At 47.5% G+C, this 17,723-nt stretch overlaps 1 protein-coding gene across 1 annotated transcript; it reads left to right on the top strand.

Moving 5' to 3' along the window:
- Nucleotides 1-6,698: 6,698 nt before the first annotated feature.
- Nucleotides 6,699-17,072, top strand: AKR1A1 (aldo-keto reductase family 1 member A1). The gene is made up of 9 exons (XM_007108602.3): nucleotides 6,699-7,032; nucleotides 12,167-12,256; nucleotides 13,967-14,086; nucleotides 14,259-14,410; nucleotides 15,006-15,201; nucleotides 15,520-15,719; nucleotides 15,994-16,066; nucleotides 16,216-16,302; nucleotides 16,917-17,072. The coding sequence occupies exons 1-9, from the start codon at nucleotides 6,841-6,843 to the stop codon at nucleotides 16,980-16,982; spliced, it is 1,176 nt and encodes a 391-aa protein (XP_007108664.3). The 5' UTR covers nucleotides 6,699-6,840; the 3' UTR covers nucleotides 16,983-17,072.
- Nucleotides 17,073-17,723: the final 651 nt, after the last annotated feature.

Here is a 17,723-nt window from a genome sequence, read left to right as displayed (position 1 = left end):
TATGATATCACTTACATGTGGAATCTTAAAAAGCCAAGTTTAGAGAAAGAGAGGGTAAAGGAGTGGTTACCAGGGGCCTGGGGTGTGGGGGAAATGAGAAGACATTGGTCAAAGGGTACAGATATCTAGTTGTAAGAGTAACAAGTTCTAGGGATCTAATGTACATCATGGTGGTTACAGCAAATAATACTGTATTATATACTTGAAGGCGACTAAAAGAATAGATTTGAAATGTTCTCACCACAAAGAAATAAATGGTAATTATATAACAGGACAGAGGTGTTAGCTAATGCTGTGATGGTAATCATTTTGAAATACAGTTGATCCTCGAACAATACAGGGGTTAGGGCACTGACCCTCGTGCAGTCAAAAATATGCTTATAACTTCACAATTGGCCCTCCCTGTCTGTGATTCTGCATCTATGGATTCAATCAATCTTGGATTATGTCGTACTGTAGTATGCATTTACTGAAGAAAATCCATGTATAAACCTTGTTGTTCAAGGGTCCACTGTATATAAGTGTAACAAATAAACATATTATTCACAATGTTGTATGCCAATTATATTTAAATAAAGCTGAAAAAAAATTTCTACACACTGTTTCTGCATTAATCTTCTAAAGGAGTTTATCCTTGTTACTTCAGCTGAGTCACAAATTATCCCATAACTAAGCCATGTGAAATGACCATTTATCATGCTCAAAAGTTCTGTGAGTCATGAATTTAGATAAGGCACAGCAGTGATAGTTTGTCTTTCATCCATGATATCTGGAGCTTCAACTAGATGACATGAAAGCTAGGTGCTAGACTCATATGAGTTCTTGTTCCCTCACAGGTCTACTGGTTGATAATGGCTATAAACTAGAACATTAGGTACTCTGCACACAGAGTTTGCCATATGGGGTCTCCATGTTGGCTAGTTTGGGATACTTCCTAGCATGATGACTGGGTTTCAAAGGTAGATGTCCCAAGACAGGAATGGATGGCCAAGTGGAAATTGCATTGCCTTTGTTAGACTAGCCTGAAATCACACAGTTTAACCATACTATCTTCAATGAACAGTCACAAGTCCTTCCCAGTTTCAAGGAGAGGGGAAATAGACCCTATCTCTTAAAGGGGATTATCAATTTTCTGTCAGATGAGCCAGAAATACTGCTGTGCCCTTTTCCAGAAAATACAATCTTCCACATTCAACCCCCTAGCAACAACAATGAAGTTTTTCCTGTATGCACAGTCCACTCACCTGTCCTTGGAGAACCTCCAAAGTTGCATCCCATTAGGATATTTCAGGCATAGACTGGAGGTCAAGAATCCTATCGTCTAGGGACTTCCCTGGTGGCACAGTAGTTAAGAATCCGCCTGCCGGAACTTCCCTAGTGGTGCAGTGGTTAAGGATCTGGCTGCCAATGCAGGGGACATGGGTTTGATCCCTGGTCTGGGAAATCCCACATGCTGCAGACCCACTAAACCAGTGGGCCACAACTACTGAGCCTGCGCTCTAGAGCCCACGAGCCACAACTACTGAGCTCTCACACCTAGAGTCCGTGCTCCACAACAAGAGAAGCCTCCACAATGAGAAAGCCCACACACTGCAACAAAGAGTAGCCCCCGCTTGCAGCAACTAGAGAAAGCCCACATGTAGTAACGAAGACCCAATGCAGCCAAAAAATAAATTAATTAATTAAATAAAAATTCTATCATCTAGATCAGGCTAGCCTCATCTAGATAAGGCTCATTAAGTATAGTTTCCCTCTGTGTGAAGACCTATGAACTTCTGCAGACTTTTCCTCCATAAAACCTACTGGGTGTTCACAAAAAATTGAGGAATATGCAGAAGAAGCTTTTCTTGTTTTGGTGGAAGGGAACACCAGCTGCTGGGGAAATTTTCAGAGAAGCGTCTTCCCCATCTTCCCTTCAGATAACAGATTTTATTTAGGCAGTACTCCAGCTCCAAGAGGGCGAGTAGGACATGTGAAGTGTCCACTATGGAGATGCAGGGCCAAGACTGAGGTTAAATCAGAACATCAAAGAATGCTCCCACCTCACCTCGAGAATATTGTCTTAATATAGCATATTCTTATGATTGAAAATTTTAAGTTATCATCCTTCTCTGCAGTCAAAATATATAAATTAATTTATATAATTTTAAGTTCTGTGATGTTTTTAAAAATTACAACTATTATTATTACACAGTTGATCAAAGTAACATACAGTACAAGTTTTGATACTTATTAAACATAAAAATGAGATGGACTGGGGCTTTGTTATGTTTTTCTTTTCTCCATTTAATTCTTGTACCTGTGGATGAATATTACTTATTTTCAGAATGAACAGAGTTCAACATCAATTCCATTCTTTTTTTTTAATATAGATTTATTTATTTTTGGCTGTGTTGGGTCTTCATTGCTGTGTGTGGCTTTCTCTAGTTGTGATGAATGGGGGCTACACTTCATTGCGGTGCACAGGCTTCTCATTGCGGTGGCTTCTCTTGTTGCGGAGCACGGGCTCTAGGCACGCAGGCTTCAGTAGCTGTGGCATGCGGGCTCAGTAGTTGTGGCGCACGGGCTTAGTTGTTCCGCGGCGTGTGGGATCTTCCAGGACCAAGGCTTGAACCTGCGTCCCCTGTGTTGGCTAGCTGATTCTTAACCACGGCACCACCAGGGAAGTCCCTCAATTCCATTCTTATTTTTCATTTTTATAGATACAAGCATTGAGATAACTTGTTCACATAAATAAGTGGATGAAAATAGAAATCTTTCTAAAGCAATGTCACTTAGCTGTTTTAACTCTTTCCAAGTTATACTCCAAAAATCACAAAATCTATCACCCAAAATTATTTTTAATGGTCTATCAGCTTTTACCAATAGTTTTCAAAACAAAGAATTGGAAATGACTTGCATAAGGGTTTATGATCCAGTCATTAGAGTCATCAGTATTTCCAAAAGTTCCTTTGTTTAGTAGCCTCAATGCACACGGGGGCAATGCATCCTAGGAGCTGGCTGAGAGGTTTGTCTTTTTTAAAACGGAGGAGGAAGATTGTAGAAGGGATGGTGCGTTCTCATGCCGATCTCTTTTAGAAGACAATATACCACCAATTTGATGACTATTGCTCTGAAAACTCTTGGAAGGCTAGTGTTGTGCCTTGCACGGAACAATCCCTGTGGCCAGAACTAAGAGCAAAAGGCTCAGATCTGGGGAAGGAGTGGGCAGGAGGGAGTCCATTCGATGGGGCAGAAGATTGTGGATTGTGGGAGGGTCCTTTTTGGCCTAAGCCATTTTGTGATCTAAGCCTGGCCACAGTGCTTGTCCTTGAACAGGTCTCAGTAATTAGTGATCTTAAGGGAACAAAATTATGCAAGAACAAACTGTTATCAGGCCAGACAGTAACAACAGCAAAGATAAGACTCCCAGTTCTGTTTTACAAAAAAAGATTAGCCTGAAGCACTCAACCACCAGATCAGTTAGAACGTAAGGGATGCTGATGTCGAGATTTTCTGACTTTTGTGACTTTAATCAACTAAAGCTTGGACTCTGTTGACCACCCAAGCCCTTTCATGAATATGCATGTGCCCTTAGCTTAAACGTTCCCATCTTTGCTGTCGGGGAGACACAGCTTTGGGAAAGATCCCTGTTGTTCTCTTTACTTGTTGCAATAATGTTACTGAACAAAAGTTCATGTGCCCCATGCACAGTGAGGCCAAATAAACCTAAACATCAAACTTTGAAGCAGAGAAAGGTCTATTGCAAGACCAAGCAAGGAGAATGGGTGGCTCATGCTCAAAAACCCCGAACTCCCCGATGGTTTTTGGGGAAAGCTTTTTATAGGCAAAATTTGGGGTGAGGGCTGCAGGGTGTATGGCTTTCTTCTGATTGGTTGGTGGTGAGGTAACAAGGCGGTGCTCCAGGAATCTTGTGCTCAGCCTGAGGTTGCTATCCTCTCCCTGGGTGGGGACCTTAGTTCCTGCAGAAGACCTCAAAAATATTGTTATGTATATTCCTTGAGGAGGAACCAGGACCCTGCCCCAAGGCTGCATTAGTATTTCTTGATTGTTCCTCTGTTGTTTCTGCATTCCCTCCCTTCTCTGATTAGCAACTGTTTTAGCCTGCCCTTTGGAACTTAGGGAAGGTCATGGAGGCTGAATGAAGCCTATTTCCTACAAACAAGAAATGGGGGACACAGAAAGGCTTTGTACCCTGGAGTCCTACAGGGTCCTGCTAGGTTTCAATAATAAATTCTCCCTTCTCCTGATCTTTGGCTTGGATGTGTCTTTTGGCTTGACACCCACCAAGAGATGAACCCAGTTTTTCTGGCAACAGTTATCTTTCTCTGGGGAACCCCTGCCCTACCTGCTTATAATGGTCTTTGCTGGGCTAAGATGAACTTGAGAGATTCTAAATTCTGATCATGTAACAGGGAAGAGCTAAATCGGACTCCAGGTCTGATCTGTTTCATTGCCTTTAACCTTCGCTTTTCGCTGCTTTTGTTATTATAATCATATATAATGGCCTGCCTCAGGTAACCATGCCCACCTGTGAGAAGCTGCAAGAAAAAAGAAACTAACACATCCCCTCTCGGAGGTTGGTCATTCCAGGAGATGTTTTGCAAGACTGATGGCCCTTTTGCTTTACTTCCTCACTGCCTCTCCCTCTCTGATTCTATAAAAGAAACTGGCATCCAGACCCAGATAGGATGGTTTTTCAGAGACACTAGTCGGCCACCTTCTCCGTCTGCTGGCTTTCCGAATAAAGTGGTATTCCTTGCCTCAACACCTCGCCTCCGATTCATTGGCCTGTCGTGCGGCGAGCAGAGCAAGCTTGGACTCGGTAACAATCACATAAGCTGGAATCTGAGTGTCTTTATGAGGATACATGGTGTGAAATGTCGGACATTTAGTCCATCAGGACACCACTCCTACTTGGGAGACAGTGGGGAGTAATCTGGGTGTAAAAAAAGATGGGGAAGAGTGGCACTGGGGGAGTATAGATGGGTGGGGGAGGAGTTGAGGGGAGAAAAACGCAGAGCTACACCAGGACAAATCTGCTTCTTGCCCACTTCCACCAAGGAAAACATAAATTCAAGACACCTCTCAGCCCAAATGGCAAACGGGATTTCAAATCTCAGAACTGTAACTTGGGACTTCCCTGGTGGCGCAGTGGTTAAGAATCCGCCTGCCAATGCAGGGGACATGGGTTCAATCCCTGGTCTAGGAAGATCCCACATGCCGCAGAGCAACTAAGCCCGTGCGCCACAACTACTGAAGCCCATGCGCCTAGAGCCCGTGCTCTACAACAAGAAAAGCCACCGCAATGAGAAGCCAGTACACCTCAACGAAGAGTAGCCCCTGCTTGCCGCAACTAGAGAAAGCCCGCACGCAGCAACGAAGACCCAACGCAGCCAAAAAAAAAAAACCAAAAAACCAAACTAACTTAATAGCTGTGTGACTGAGCAAGGGAAACCTTGCTGACTCTGCACAATCTGTAAAATGGAACTGAATACCTTCCTCACAGGAGGCTTCAAGTGTGCTGGTAACACTGTATATTCATCTGGATGGTGGTTATGTTGAAACAAAAAATCACAGAGTTGTACGTTTAAGATTTGTTCATTGTTCTGTCTGTATTGTCGATTTAAAAAATATTCACAAACTAAGAGTTGAGAGTTATGTTTTATTTGGTGGCAATTTTTAGGACTTCAAGCCCAGAAGGCAGCATCTCAAGTAACACTGAGAGAACTGCTCCAAGGAGGCGAGGGGGGAGCTAGGATATATAGGAGCTTGGCAACAAAGGGCAGGTAGTCGGAACGTCATAAGATTACTGTTAATTAAACAAAACCAGAAATCCCAAGTTAAGGAATTTAGCGCTTTTCTATGCATAGGAAGATGCAAGAAAGAGTCTGGGCTCACTGAAATCATGCCTTTGCTATGCACCCCAGCTATCTGGGGCCAGTATCCTGTGTTTTCATATCTTGAAATCAGGGCTCACCTTAGGGAATGGCTGCAGTCTGATGGCTGCTAGATGGCAGGTATTCTGTTTCCTTCCTAAATTCCCTTTGGGCTCACCAGCTCACCTTTGGTAGTGGCTGCACAGCTTCAATCGCTGATGATTGTGATATCCTTTGTTTCCTGATATGGCAGGCAATATTCCATTTACCAGTATGCTATACTTCAATAAAAAGGCTTGCAGTAAATAAAATAAAAAAGAACATTCCCCTTCCAGGATTGTTGTGAAGACTCAATAAATTAATGTTTATAAAACCTAAATATACATAAAACATAAATGTGCTGCCAGGGTCCACAGTCCGGATACAGAGAGCACTTTTACCTCTTGAAGCCTGTAGTCCCAAGGTCTTCCCTGTTACTGTCAACCTCTGTGTTGCGGCTGTTCTCTGGACCTCAGTTTGCCTGACCAAATAATGGGACCAGCTTAGGTGTTTTCAGGGAACTTGGCCAACCTGGCTCTAAGGAAGAGAATAGATCAGAGTGGGGCCTGTAGTCCTTAGGGGGAGCCGACTGCAGAATAAGCCACCACACGGCAGCCGGGCTCTCCTCCCTCTGGCAGCAAAACGAGCAGAAGTTGCCCAGAGCGGCCTCGCGGCGGCGCGCGGTGCAATATGGGCCAGGCAGAGGCGCCCCCTGGCCCCGCCTCCGGGGCCGCTTACTTGGCCGTCGGCGCAGGCTTCACTCATCCGGGAGTTCTCCAAACTCCCGCTGTGGAGTGTGCCCAAACTCCGCCAATCCACCCACCAGGATCCTGAGGGATAGTGCAGCCACCCAGCTCAGGCGTCCACTCCCCAGCTTGTTTCTGGGGACAGGGGCGGGGTCCACCACTGCGCGTGATGTTGAATGCCCGGCCCTAGCCCCTCCTCTGGGAGGAGCTCCCTCATCACCGCCAGACTTAAGTCCCGGTCTCTAGTCTCAGGTCAGTTTCTTGCTGCCCACCAATCCCGGAAGCTGAGGCGCATTGGGTCGCTAGCAGGGCACAGGACTGAGCTGAAAAGCCATACCTCCCTGCTAACGTCCTGTGCTCGTGCCGAGGTGAGTTTCTCTTCTGCTGCCCCATCTTTGTCGTAGTGGAGATGGCCTCGAACCTTCACTACAGATGTGTCCGCCCCGGGTTAGAGCGAAGAGCAAATTCTGAGGAGGCGGCCCGACTTGGTTTCTGATTTGAGCTTCCTCTTATTCGCTGAGTGATCTTGGATAAGTTCTCAGTTTCTCTGGACCTCAGTTTTCTCAGCGGTAAAATCAGTTCCTACATCAGAACTGTATGTAACAAGAGTTAAGTGAGATAAAGCTCTTAAAGCTCCCGGCCCACACTGTCAGTAAGTTTTGGTTGCCATCTTCCTTTTGTTTACCCACCAACACGATTTTTTCAGGAACTCCGGCTTTAATGTGGAATTGCAGAGACGCTTCTCATAAGTGGCAGGAGGGGAGTGGGTTCGCTTGCTTAGGCACCTGCCTTGGGTTTGGGAAAGCCAAGGCATGTTTTTCTGTTGACCCAGTGCTCTGTTAAAGTGAGACTGGAATCTGAACCTTCACCGGATGGGGTTAGTATAAATTAACTCTCCCTTCAGCCTGTCCATACTCTGGGCTGCAGGACCTCCCTTAGAAGAGTCTTGATTCTGATCAGTCCTGTTACTTTTCCCAAGGTCTCAGTTTTCTTATCTGTAATACGAGAGCAATCCGAGTATCACCCTTTCTGGAATCACTGGGATTTTTTTTCTTTTTCTTTTTACCGAAGATGATGGTAAAATGCTTTGTTATTTTCCAGAGATGATTTTTTCCAGGTTATCCAAGAAGTAAAGGAAGAAGGTGATGGAGGCAGTGACTTTATCAAATGCCCATCCAGCTGACAAGATCTCCCCTATTTGCCGCTGTGTGTGGGGTGGGGGAGGGGGCAGGCACTCTAGCAGCTACAGGTTTAGGTAGATGATAGGCCCTGACCTCAAGGAGTACCAAGATTTGTGAGGGAAAATGAACAAACAAATGCAGTGATGTGCACAACTGTCAGGACATGGGAGGAACCAGAAATTTAAACTGCTAGCTGAAGGGTGACCTGCAGTTAGCCAGGCAAGGGTGGGACTTGGGGAAGGAAAGTGTGCAGAGGCCTGGAGTCAAATATGGTGGCTGGTTCTGCAAAGCCTGGAATATGGAGTCTGAAATAAAGAGGTGGAGAGATGGGGGAGGTGGGAGCCAGGTTTAAAGGGTATTACAGGGAGTCTGGACCTTATCCCGAGGGTAGGAGAGATCTACTGGAAGAGATCCTGGGAATCACATGGTCAGATTTGGGGGCTGCTTTATGGGGAGAGGGGACACACCGGAAGCAGAGGGATCCCTGGTTCTGGGAGGGGTCTTCACAGCTAGAGCAGTGGCCCTGGAGTTGGACAGGGATAGGCTGGATAAAGATTTAGGAAGTATATATTCTTTTCACATACATCAAGAAGTCCAGGAAGTGTTATTGCAATCTTAGGTTTTACATTACAGTTTAGAGCAAACAGTGTCTTTTGTAATATTTACAAGTATTTACAGGATTTTTTATGCAGCCAGATAGACCAAATCTTGGCCACTGCTACCATATTTAAGGTGGCTTTCCGTCCTGGCTTCTTCGAAACCAGAAGAAGATAAACCCCCCCCCCACCACCACCCATCACCTGGCGAAACCCTAATCTGATAATACTCAGAAATGCCTCAAACAAACTGAAATACATTAGATGGCTTTTTAAAGACCCCCATGGATTATACTGTAGACAAGTTGTCTGGTTTGCTTTAACACTTGTTATCCAGGGCCTTGAGTCCCTGGTGAGATAGAGTATACAGAAAGAAGAACATGGTCAGGCACTGTGCAGAGTGCTTAAAATCTCTTTAGAATGGGGGAGCTGAGTTTCAAGCCCAGGTCTGTGCCACCCCAGAGCTTGAAATCTGCTGTGTTGCTGGATTTGATAAGTATACCTTTGGACATGTTGAGTCTCACTTACCTGTAGGATATACAGATGGAGATGTCCAGAGGGAGGTGAATATATAGAACTGGGGTGGAAAGAATTAGTGATTAAGGTGATCACTGAAGACTTGAGCTTGACTAGGGAGTGAGAAGGGATTGAGGACAGAACACTGAGGGACATCAATATTTATGGAGAGCAGAGAGGAAAGGCCCATCCAGCCAGGGAACACTCACGTGAATACTGCTTCCTTTTCTTCCTGTGTTTTCAAGTTTCCTGTATCAAGACATCTCTAGAGCCCTCCTCTGAGAAAGGAAGACTGAGCCCCAGAGAGAAGGAACCTAGGCACTGACCTGGGAATAATAAAACCTGAATCCTGATACTACCCTCACCCCCCTCTCCCCACACACCCAGCTTTTCTCTCTTTTCCATCTAGAACCTCTCCCAAGATAACATATGTTGAGGGTTTCTGAATTCTGCCAGAGGTCTAGCTAGGCAGATGCTGACAAGCTCAGAGCCTATTAGTGCAGGGCTGGCTGAAAGGCTGTTGCACCAGGCAGAAGATGAGGAAGTCAGGAGCTGGTAGAGGATGACTTCCTGTCCTAGAGGAAAACATCTGTCTTCTGCCTTCTGTTCTGTCCTTTGGAGCCCTTGTTCTTTGCAGGTCTGTGTTTGCCATTTCTACCTCTATGATCCCTGCCCCTCCAAGACTTAGCCTTTTTTTTTTTTTTTTAGAAACTGTTTATTTTCCGTCAACCTATTTCCATTTTAAGAGTTTGTGGAAGAACAGCTTAAGACCACTCAGTGGTTGTTCCTACCCACTCAGTGGCCTGAGCAGTGGGAGCTGCAGACCAGTCTTCAGTGGCAGGCTGAGCACTCCAGTCTTCAGGGGGAACTGCTGAATAGGCACAGGGCACCTGCACGCCTTGGGACCAGTCCACCACCTCAAGCCTTAGCCTTTTTGGTTTTCAGTTTCACAAGCAAAAGAAAGGGAGAGGCAAGCATGAGGTTTCTTCTTCCTTTTCCCCTGAGGACGGGTTTTTGTTCACACTCTCAGCCCGGGTGTAATTTCAGAGCCATCCCTTGTGTTCTGGTAAATCTGGGAGAGGTCAACAGGTCATAGGTTGAAGAATCAAGCCCAGGAAACCAGCCACAGACCCTGGTAGCAGCTAGCAGGCTAGTTCCTCCTGTGAAGGCCAGACATGTTTGCCTGATCCCTGGGCAGGTTGGTGCCCCTGGGAAGTTTGGTAATGAAGAGTATTGCCTTCAGTGGTCCGCGGTTTGCTGCCCAGGTTGAACGTTTTTGTTTTAGCAGAAAGGGTGGTCTCCATAAGGTTATGCTAGACTATAAAATTCTTCCTGAGTCAGAAGTATTAGGAAAGACAATTTTGGTGTGTTGGTTATAGTTACAACTTGTCCAATTACCTGCTCTACCATAATACTCTTTAAAAAAAAAATAGGGCTTCCCTGGTGGCGCAGTGGTTGAGAGTCCGCCTGCCGATGCAGGGGACACGGGTTCGTGCCCCGGTCTGGGAAGATCCCACATGCCGCGGAGCGGCTGGACCCATGAGCCATGGCCTCTGAGCCTGCGTGTCCGGAGCCTGTGCTCTGCAACGGGAGAGGCCACAGCAGTGAGAGGCCCGCATACCACAAAAAAAAAAAAAAAAAAAAAAGTTTATTTATGTATTTATTTTTGGCTGAGTTGGGTTTTTGTTGCTGCGCACGGGCTTTTCTCTACCGTTGCGGCGAACAGGGGCTACTCTTCCTTGCGGTGCGCGGGCTTCTCATTGCGGTGGCTTCTCTTGTTGCAGAGCACGGGCTCTAGGCATGTGGGCTTCAGTAGTTGTGGCTCGTGGGCTCTAGAGTGCAGGCTTAGTAGTTGTGGTGCATGGGCTTAGTTGCTCCATGGCATGTGGGCTCTTCCTGGGCCAGGGATCGAAACCTTATGCCCTGCGTTGGCAGGAGGATTCTTAACCACTGTGCCACCAGGGAAGTTCCCCATTTGGAGACTTCTGATTTTCATAGCTCTCCAAACAGGGTTGCTCTAAGCACCCACCTGCTTCGTTCAGTTGGAAATTTTCATGTATCTGTAATTTCCTGCTTTCTGCTTCATTGAAGTCCTGTGTCTAGTTCCTCTTCCTGGAAAGACTCTTACCCTTGACTCTTGGGACTGTCCCAACTCATTCTTTTTTTTTTTTTTTTTTTTTCCCATGTGAATTTTAATTCTTTTATTGTAGCTTCCTAATTTAATTTTTTTTTTTTTTTTTTTTTTTTTCGGTACGCGGGCCTCTCACTGCTCTGGCCTTTCCCGTTGCGGAGCACAGGCTCCGGACGCGCAGGGCCAGCGGCCATGGCTCATGGGCCCAGCCGCTCCGCGGCACGTGGGATCCTCCCGGACTGGGGCACGAACCCACGTCCCCTGCATCGGCAGGCGGACTCTCAACCACTGCGCCAACAGGGAAGCCTCCAACTCATTCTTAAAAGCCAGTGTCATTAGTCCCTGGTTCTTGCCCTACAGAAGTCACTTGCTTTTCTGTAGCACAGTGTACATGCACATATATATGTGTATTTTATAGGTCTGTGTTTACTTGCCTTTTCCCGCCTTTTCCATCAGCTCCTCCTTGAATAGTTGGCTCTGCCACTTAGCTGTTGATTTGGGGCAAATAATTTTACCTCTCTGAGCCTGTTTTTTTCATCTAAACAATAGTATACTTCCCTTGTAAGACTACACTCAGGGCTAGCAGCATGGCCAATCAGACCTCTCTGTAAGAGGGACTCAGAGTCTCTGTAGTTCTGACAACCTCCTGGGAACATTCATTTCATCCTTTGAAAAGGGACCCTTTCCTGAGCCAGTTCTGTCACCTGGTCTCACTTTGTCTCATAAAGGCCTTTGTCTGTCTTACACTGGTTTGAGACCTCATGTAGTTAAGGCTGGGTACTTCTGGGAAGCCACCTTGCCTTTGTTTTTAGGTTTTAGAGCTCTTTAACCAGAGCTTTAGCCTGATGGAAGGAAGGGCAGCCAGGCTGGTGGTCCCATTAGTGTTTGTCCAGGAGTTACTGGCTTTGCTTAGTTCCAGGCACCTTGTATCAGCTGTCTCTGCTCACAGGCATATACACATGACTGTGTTTTTTATCCTATCACCCCTGTGCCCCCTTCCTGTTTTACAGGAGTCTTGATCAGTGGGCCCAAGCAGCAGCACTGACCCCACACCATTCTCTTCCCATCTGTGTTTCAGGGGGCAATGGCAGCTTCCTGTATCCTCCTGCACACTGGACAGAAGATGCCCCTGATTGGACTGGGCACCTGGAAGAGTGAGCCTGGCCAGGTGAAGGATGGGAGATTAGGAGGGGGGCTTCTTACTCCTCTCCTCAGGAAAAGGCACTATTTGGGAGAGGATGTCTGTGTTTTTTCTAGCAGCCCATCCCCCCCAACTATACTTCACCTCAGGTGGGATGAGCCTGGAGGGCAGTGGGAAGAAACAAGGGACCAGCAGTGAGCACTTGTCTTCCACAGCTGATTCAGAGGAGTGGTTGTGGGGCCCAGCACTGACTAGAGTGTAGGAAGGAGCCCTTTCCCTGACTGGATCTGCACTGCTGTGAAGACATGGGACCCCTCTGTGCCTGGCCCTATGCTAACCCCTAATATGCCACTTATCACCCTGTGCTGTGATCATGTCTCCTGTTCCACGCTGGGTTCCTTGAGGCCAGAGGTAGGCACACAGCAGGTATCAGGGTTTAAAGAATAACTAGGTCAACTGTTTAGACTGAAGGTCAGCAAACTTTTTCTTAAAGAACGAGGTGGTTAATAATTTAGATTTTGTTAGACAACTTGCAAAATGGAGGTGATTATGTAACTATTTAAAAATATAAAAATCATTCTTAGCTCAAGGGCCAAAAAAAACAAAAGAAAACTGCTAGAGTTTAGCAACCCCTAGTGTAGACCCTTCCAGCCCAGGGAGCCTGGGAGCAGAGACCTGTTTTTCTAGATTGACACAGGTAGAGATTCAGCTTGCACCTGGGGTAGAGCATCTCCTCAGGGCTTGTTCCTTGTGCTTGGAATCTGAGTCAGAGTTTAGAGAAGTTTGGGAGGGACTCTGACAAGGAGAATGGCCTCTTCTCTCTGGAATTTAGGCTGGGATTTGTGGTGTGACTGGATGAACTCAGCCTTTTTTCCCTTTGCTTTCCTTCCTACAGCTGCCTAGGAGCCTGGTTCTGTAGGCAGGCACTGATATGGCCTGGGACAAGTCCAGGAGCTAGATGAAGGCAGTTGGTGACAGCCAGAGCCAGGGCCAAGATTGGGGGCAGGGATGGAGGGGATGGGGAAGGGTATGGAGCAGCAGAAGTAGGGTCAGGTATGAGGGGCTTACGTCTGGATAGTAAGAGCTACACCTAAATGGGGATCTTGAGTGGCAGGGGCCTGGCACCCTTGGTTCTGCTCCTAATGCCATGTTAGTCTGGTTTTTAACAAATTGACTGACCTGTCCTCCTCCTTGGTGTCTGCTTTCTTCTCTTCTGGTGGGGGACTCTGGACCCAGCTTCCATCTCACTTCTCTGCCTTCCTTCATTTTCTCCCCCCTCACCTCTTCTGCTCACCTGAGCTCTCTTGGTCTACATGGCTTCCTAAGGGTCTCTCTCCATGTGGCCTTGCCCTGGGAACTATTTACCTGTGTATCATGTTTCCCTAACCAGCTCCCCAGGGCTGGAGACCTGTCTCCATGACTACACTTCTGCCTTCTGTCCTCTGTCAATGTATCCATCCACCTTCTGAGCATCTAGCTGAGAACAAACACATTGTTTTAGCTGGGCCCTGCTGAGATTGCTTGGAAGGAAGCTTGGAGGTGGGTGGGGTGGGGACAAAGGGTTTGGGGTCTCTGAAGAGACTTCTGGTCCCCAAGACTAGAGCCATCTTCTCACTTCCACTGCATGGATGACTGCAGTGGTAAATTCCTGCCCCCTCCCTGCATCAGTGACCCTCAGGAGGGCAGTTTCTGGTCCAGACCAACAGAGCTAAAACTTCTGCTTTTCTCACTTGGCAGGTAAAAGCAGTTATTAAGTATGCCTTGAGTATAGGCTACCGCCACATTGACTGTGCTGCTATCTACGGCAATGAGACTGAGATTGGGGAGGCCCTGAAGGAGAATGTGGGACCTGGCAAGGTGAGGACTGGGGCTACAAGAGGGGTGGGGTGAGAAAACTCAGAGGCTGGGGCTGAGGCCTGGCGAGAGGGATCTGGCATCAGCTTCCTTCTAATTCCTCTCCCAGAGGTGAGGGTGGGTGAGATTGGGTGCCCTTGGCTCTTCTAACTATGGACCCTGCCCCCTGTACTAGTTGGTGCCTCGGGAGGAGCTGTTTGTGACTTCCAAGCTGTGGAACACGAAGCACCACCCCGAGGATGTGGAGCCTGCCCTCCGGAAGACACTTGCTGACCTCCAGCTGGAGTATTTGGACCTGTACCTGATGCACTGGCCTTATGCCTTTGAGTGAGCCTTGCCAGAGTCTTCATCCAGGGAATCAGGGGTTGGCGGAGTCATGTTAGTAACTTTTTGTAAGTCATAGTAGCAGAACAGGAGAGGAACACTCAGCCTTTTCTGCTACAGTTTAGCTACAGAAAAGGAGTGCAGCCTCACATGGTGTGTATCCTAGGGTGTACATGGGTGGTCCCTCCTGCTGCCTTTGTACATTCGGGAAATGTACTAGCTTCTGCTGACCTAGGCCCTGGGGTTGCAGTAGAGTAAGCTCCCACAGAGGGTGTGAGAGGAGCCGACCATCAGCTCTGTGCTCTGTGCTTGAAGAAGGCTGCAGGGGCATGCAACTCCCCGAGGTGAAAGGAGTTAAGGAAGACTTTCCAGAGGAGAGGAGATATAATGTGTCTAGGAAGAAGAAGGGGGGGATGGGCATTCCATATAGAGTTAACACTTGGGTTATGACCTGGAAAGGTGAAAAACCATGCTTGTTTCTCATTCTTGGCCCTTTACCCTTTCTGGGCTTGGATTATGGGATGTAGCATGGCTAGAGGGGAAGGTAGGCAGGAGCCTGGCATTTGTGCCCACACCTGGGGGGCCGTCTTTCACTCAGGCGGGGAGACAACCCCTTTCCTAAGAATGCTGATGGGACTGTACGCTATGACTCCACCCACTACAAGGAGACCTGGAAGGCTCTGGAGGCACTGGTGGCTAAGGGGCTGGTGCGGGCACTGGGCCTGTCCAACTTCAGCAGTCGGCAGATCGATGATGTGCTCAGTGTGGCCTCTGTGCGCCCAGCTATCCTGCAGGTGAACACAGCAAAGATCAGTTGGTTTGGAGGCAGTGTGTGTGTGTGTAAATGAGCATGAGTGAGCAGATGATGGGTCTACTTCAGAGAGATGGCTAGAAAGTTGTCAGAAGTGTGGTGCAGAAATCCTCTGCTTAAGGAAGGGCATTGAAGTGTGGGAAGAGAATGAAATAGTGGAAAACTGTCTAGAGAGTGAGAAAAGCAGGTTGAGGGGAAGTGAGGGGTCAGCAATGCAGGGTTGGTCAGGATGTGCATGTCTGGGTGGGGCCAGCAAGCTGGCTGTGGCCACCTCATGATGATAGGTTGTTTCTTGGCTCAGGTGGAATGCCACCCATACCTGGCTCAGAATGAGCTGATTGCCCACTGCCAAACACGCGGCCTGGAGGTGACTGCTTATAGCCCTCTGGGCTCCTCTGATCGTGCCTGGCGTGATCCTGATGAGCCTGTCCTGCTTGAGGAGCCAGTGGTCCTGGCACTGGCTGAAAAGCATGGCCGGTCTCCAGCTCAGATCTTGCTCAGGTACGAGCAATCTTGGGGAAAGACAGTCAGGTTAGGGAGAAGGCTTCTGGGTTGGGAGGCAAGGGTTGAGGGGTTCCTTATCCAAATGCCTGGATGAGGCTGAGAATCCTGCCGTGTCATCTGGGGAGAGGCCACTTTGAGGCATGTTCCCTATTCCAGTGAGGCTCACGGGTTCCAGGTGAACAGAGAAGGCTGCATGGAGGACCAAAAAAAAAAAAAAGTGCTTATGTGTACTGACTCCACTTCCTCATCTATACCCCAATCCCCCACTCAGGTGGCAGGTCCAGCGGAAAGTGAGCTGCATCCCCAAGAGTGTCACACCTTCCCATATCCTTCAGAACATCCAGGTACTTGGTGGTGCGTCTGTCCTGTCTTCTTTAGTCCATTGGGACACAGTCTGGCCCTGACTCTGTTTGGCTAAGAAGGCGTTGTTCTGGAACCCCAACTTCCACTCACAAAACTGGCTTTCCTGACACACCCCCGCTCCCATCCCCAGGTGTTTGACTCCACTTTTAGCCTGGAGGAGATGAAGCAGCTGGATGCCCTGAATAAAAATTTGCGATTCATCGTGCCCATGCTTACGGTGAGTGTGTATCACCCCCCAGAGTTAGGGAATATGAGATTTGGGGCAGGATTCTGCCCTAAGTCTGGCCTCAACCTTGCTGGTCACAGGCTTGGCAGGATGTTGTTGTTGGTAGGATTGCTGTCCTGGACACAATGGGCTCTTTTTTCTTTACTGAGCTCCAGGAAGTAGTCTGGGTGAGGGATAAGGCATGTAGCCTGTGAGTTCCAGTCCTGCATCTCGATACCTTGTAACCTAGAACAAGTTATTTAACTTCAGCTTCCTATGTGTAAAAAGATCCCAGTTCCTGACACATAACAATTACTCAGTAAATTATATAAATGGGACATTCTCAACCTTGTTAGAGGTTTCCCTGTTGCACATAAGGAAATAAAGGGTTCCTTATCCTAGCTGAGACTGCAAACTCTTAGGGGCAGGGTCAGCCACGTACCAGGCTGTGGGTTTGGTGCTGGAATGCTCTTGGTACTGTGGCATTCTCTGAGGCCCTAGCCGTAGTGCCATCTGTCATAGTGCTGTACACAGGTGAGGCTGTTGAGTAAGATTCTTGGGAAAAGATGTTCTGGGACTTTGGAATGTCAGCTCCTACTAATGGAGTCATCTGTCTCTCTTTCCAGGTGGATGGGAAGAGGGTCCCGAGAGATGCAGGTCACCCTCTGTACCCCTTCAGTGACCCATATTGAGACCACAGCTTCCTGGCTTCCTTTTCATCTCTCCAGCTATAACGTCCTGCCATCCCCAGAAAGGAGTTAATAAAGCCATTGGAGTATCCATCCATGATGCTTGCTTGTCTTATTTGTCTGGTCAGACCTGATATGGCAACAGTTTCTTTTAGGGATGCTGGGTGTGACCTACCATGAGTCCAAACTCCCTTATCTTTCTTGATTCTGGAGAAACCAGTGTGTAGCTGAATTCCATGTCCGCCTTCACAAATTATAAGGTATATTAGTGGAGTAGCGCCACCTAGAGGCATCTCTTAGCACTACATGCCATCCCAGTGTAGTCTTAGTGAGAATGCCAAAAATTGGTCACTTACGGACTGAGATCAGGGCAACGAGAATCCTGTGGTTTCTTCACACTTCTGGGCATGGGTCTTGAGTTCCTGCATCCCGCCCACCCATCTAGTCAGTGCCTAGATTTAAGAATATGAAGAGCCAACAAAACTTACATTCTGAAGTTTGGGAGTCCCAGCTTGGAAAATCAGGAAAGCTGGGGACAGGGTCTTTTTCTCTCAGACACTATAGTCAGTGTGCATAGGCTACCTGAAGGAGGCAGAGTCAGCACCAAAGTTTGTCACTGTACCTAAGGTCCTATCATATATTTTGTGGTCCCACCAGAGACTGAGATTTTGGGTTTTTAGCAGGGTTTTTGGAAAATCCCTCTAAACTCCGGTCACACAAAACTCATTTTAGTTTTCTAGTTGA

The sequence above is a fragment of the Physeter macrocephalus genome, chromosome 4 (assembly GCF_002837175.3).
Source record: "Physeter macrocephalus isolate SW-GA chromosome 4, ASM283717v5, whole genome shotgun sequence".
Lineage (NCBI taxonomy): Eukaryota > Metazoa > Chordata > Mammalia > Artiodactyla > Physeteridae > Physeter > Physeter macrocephalus.
This window is presented reverse-complemented; position numbering and strand designations above follow the sequence as displayed.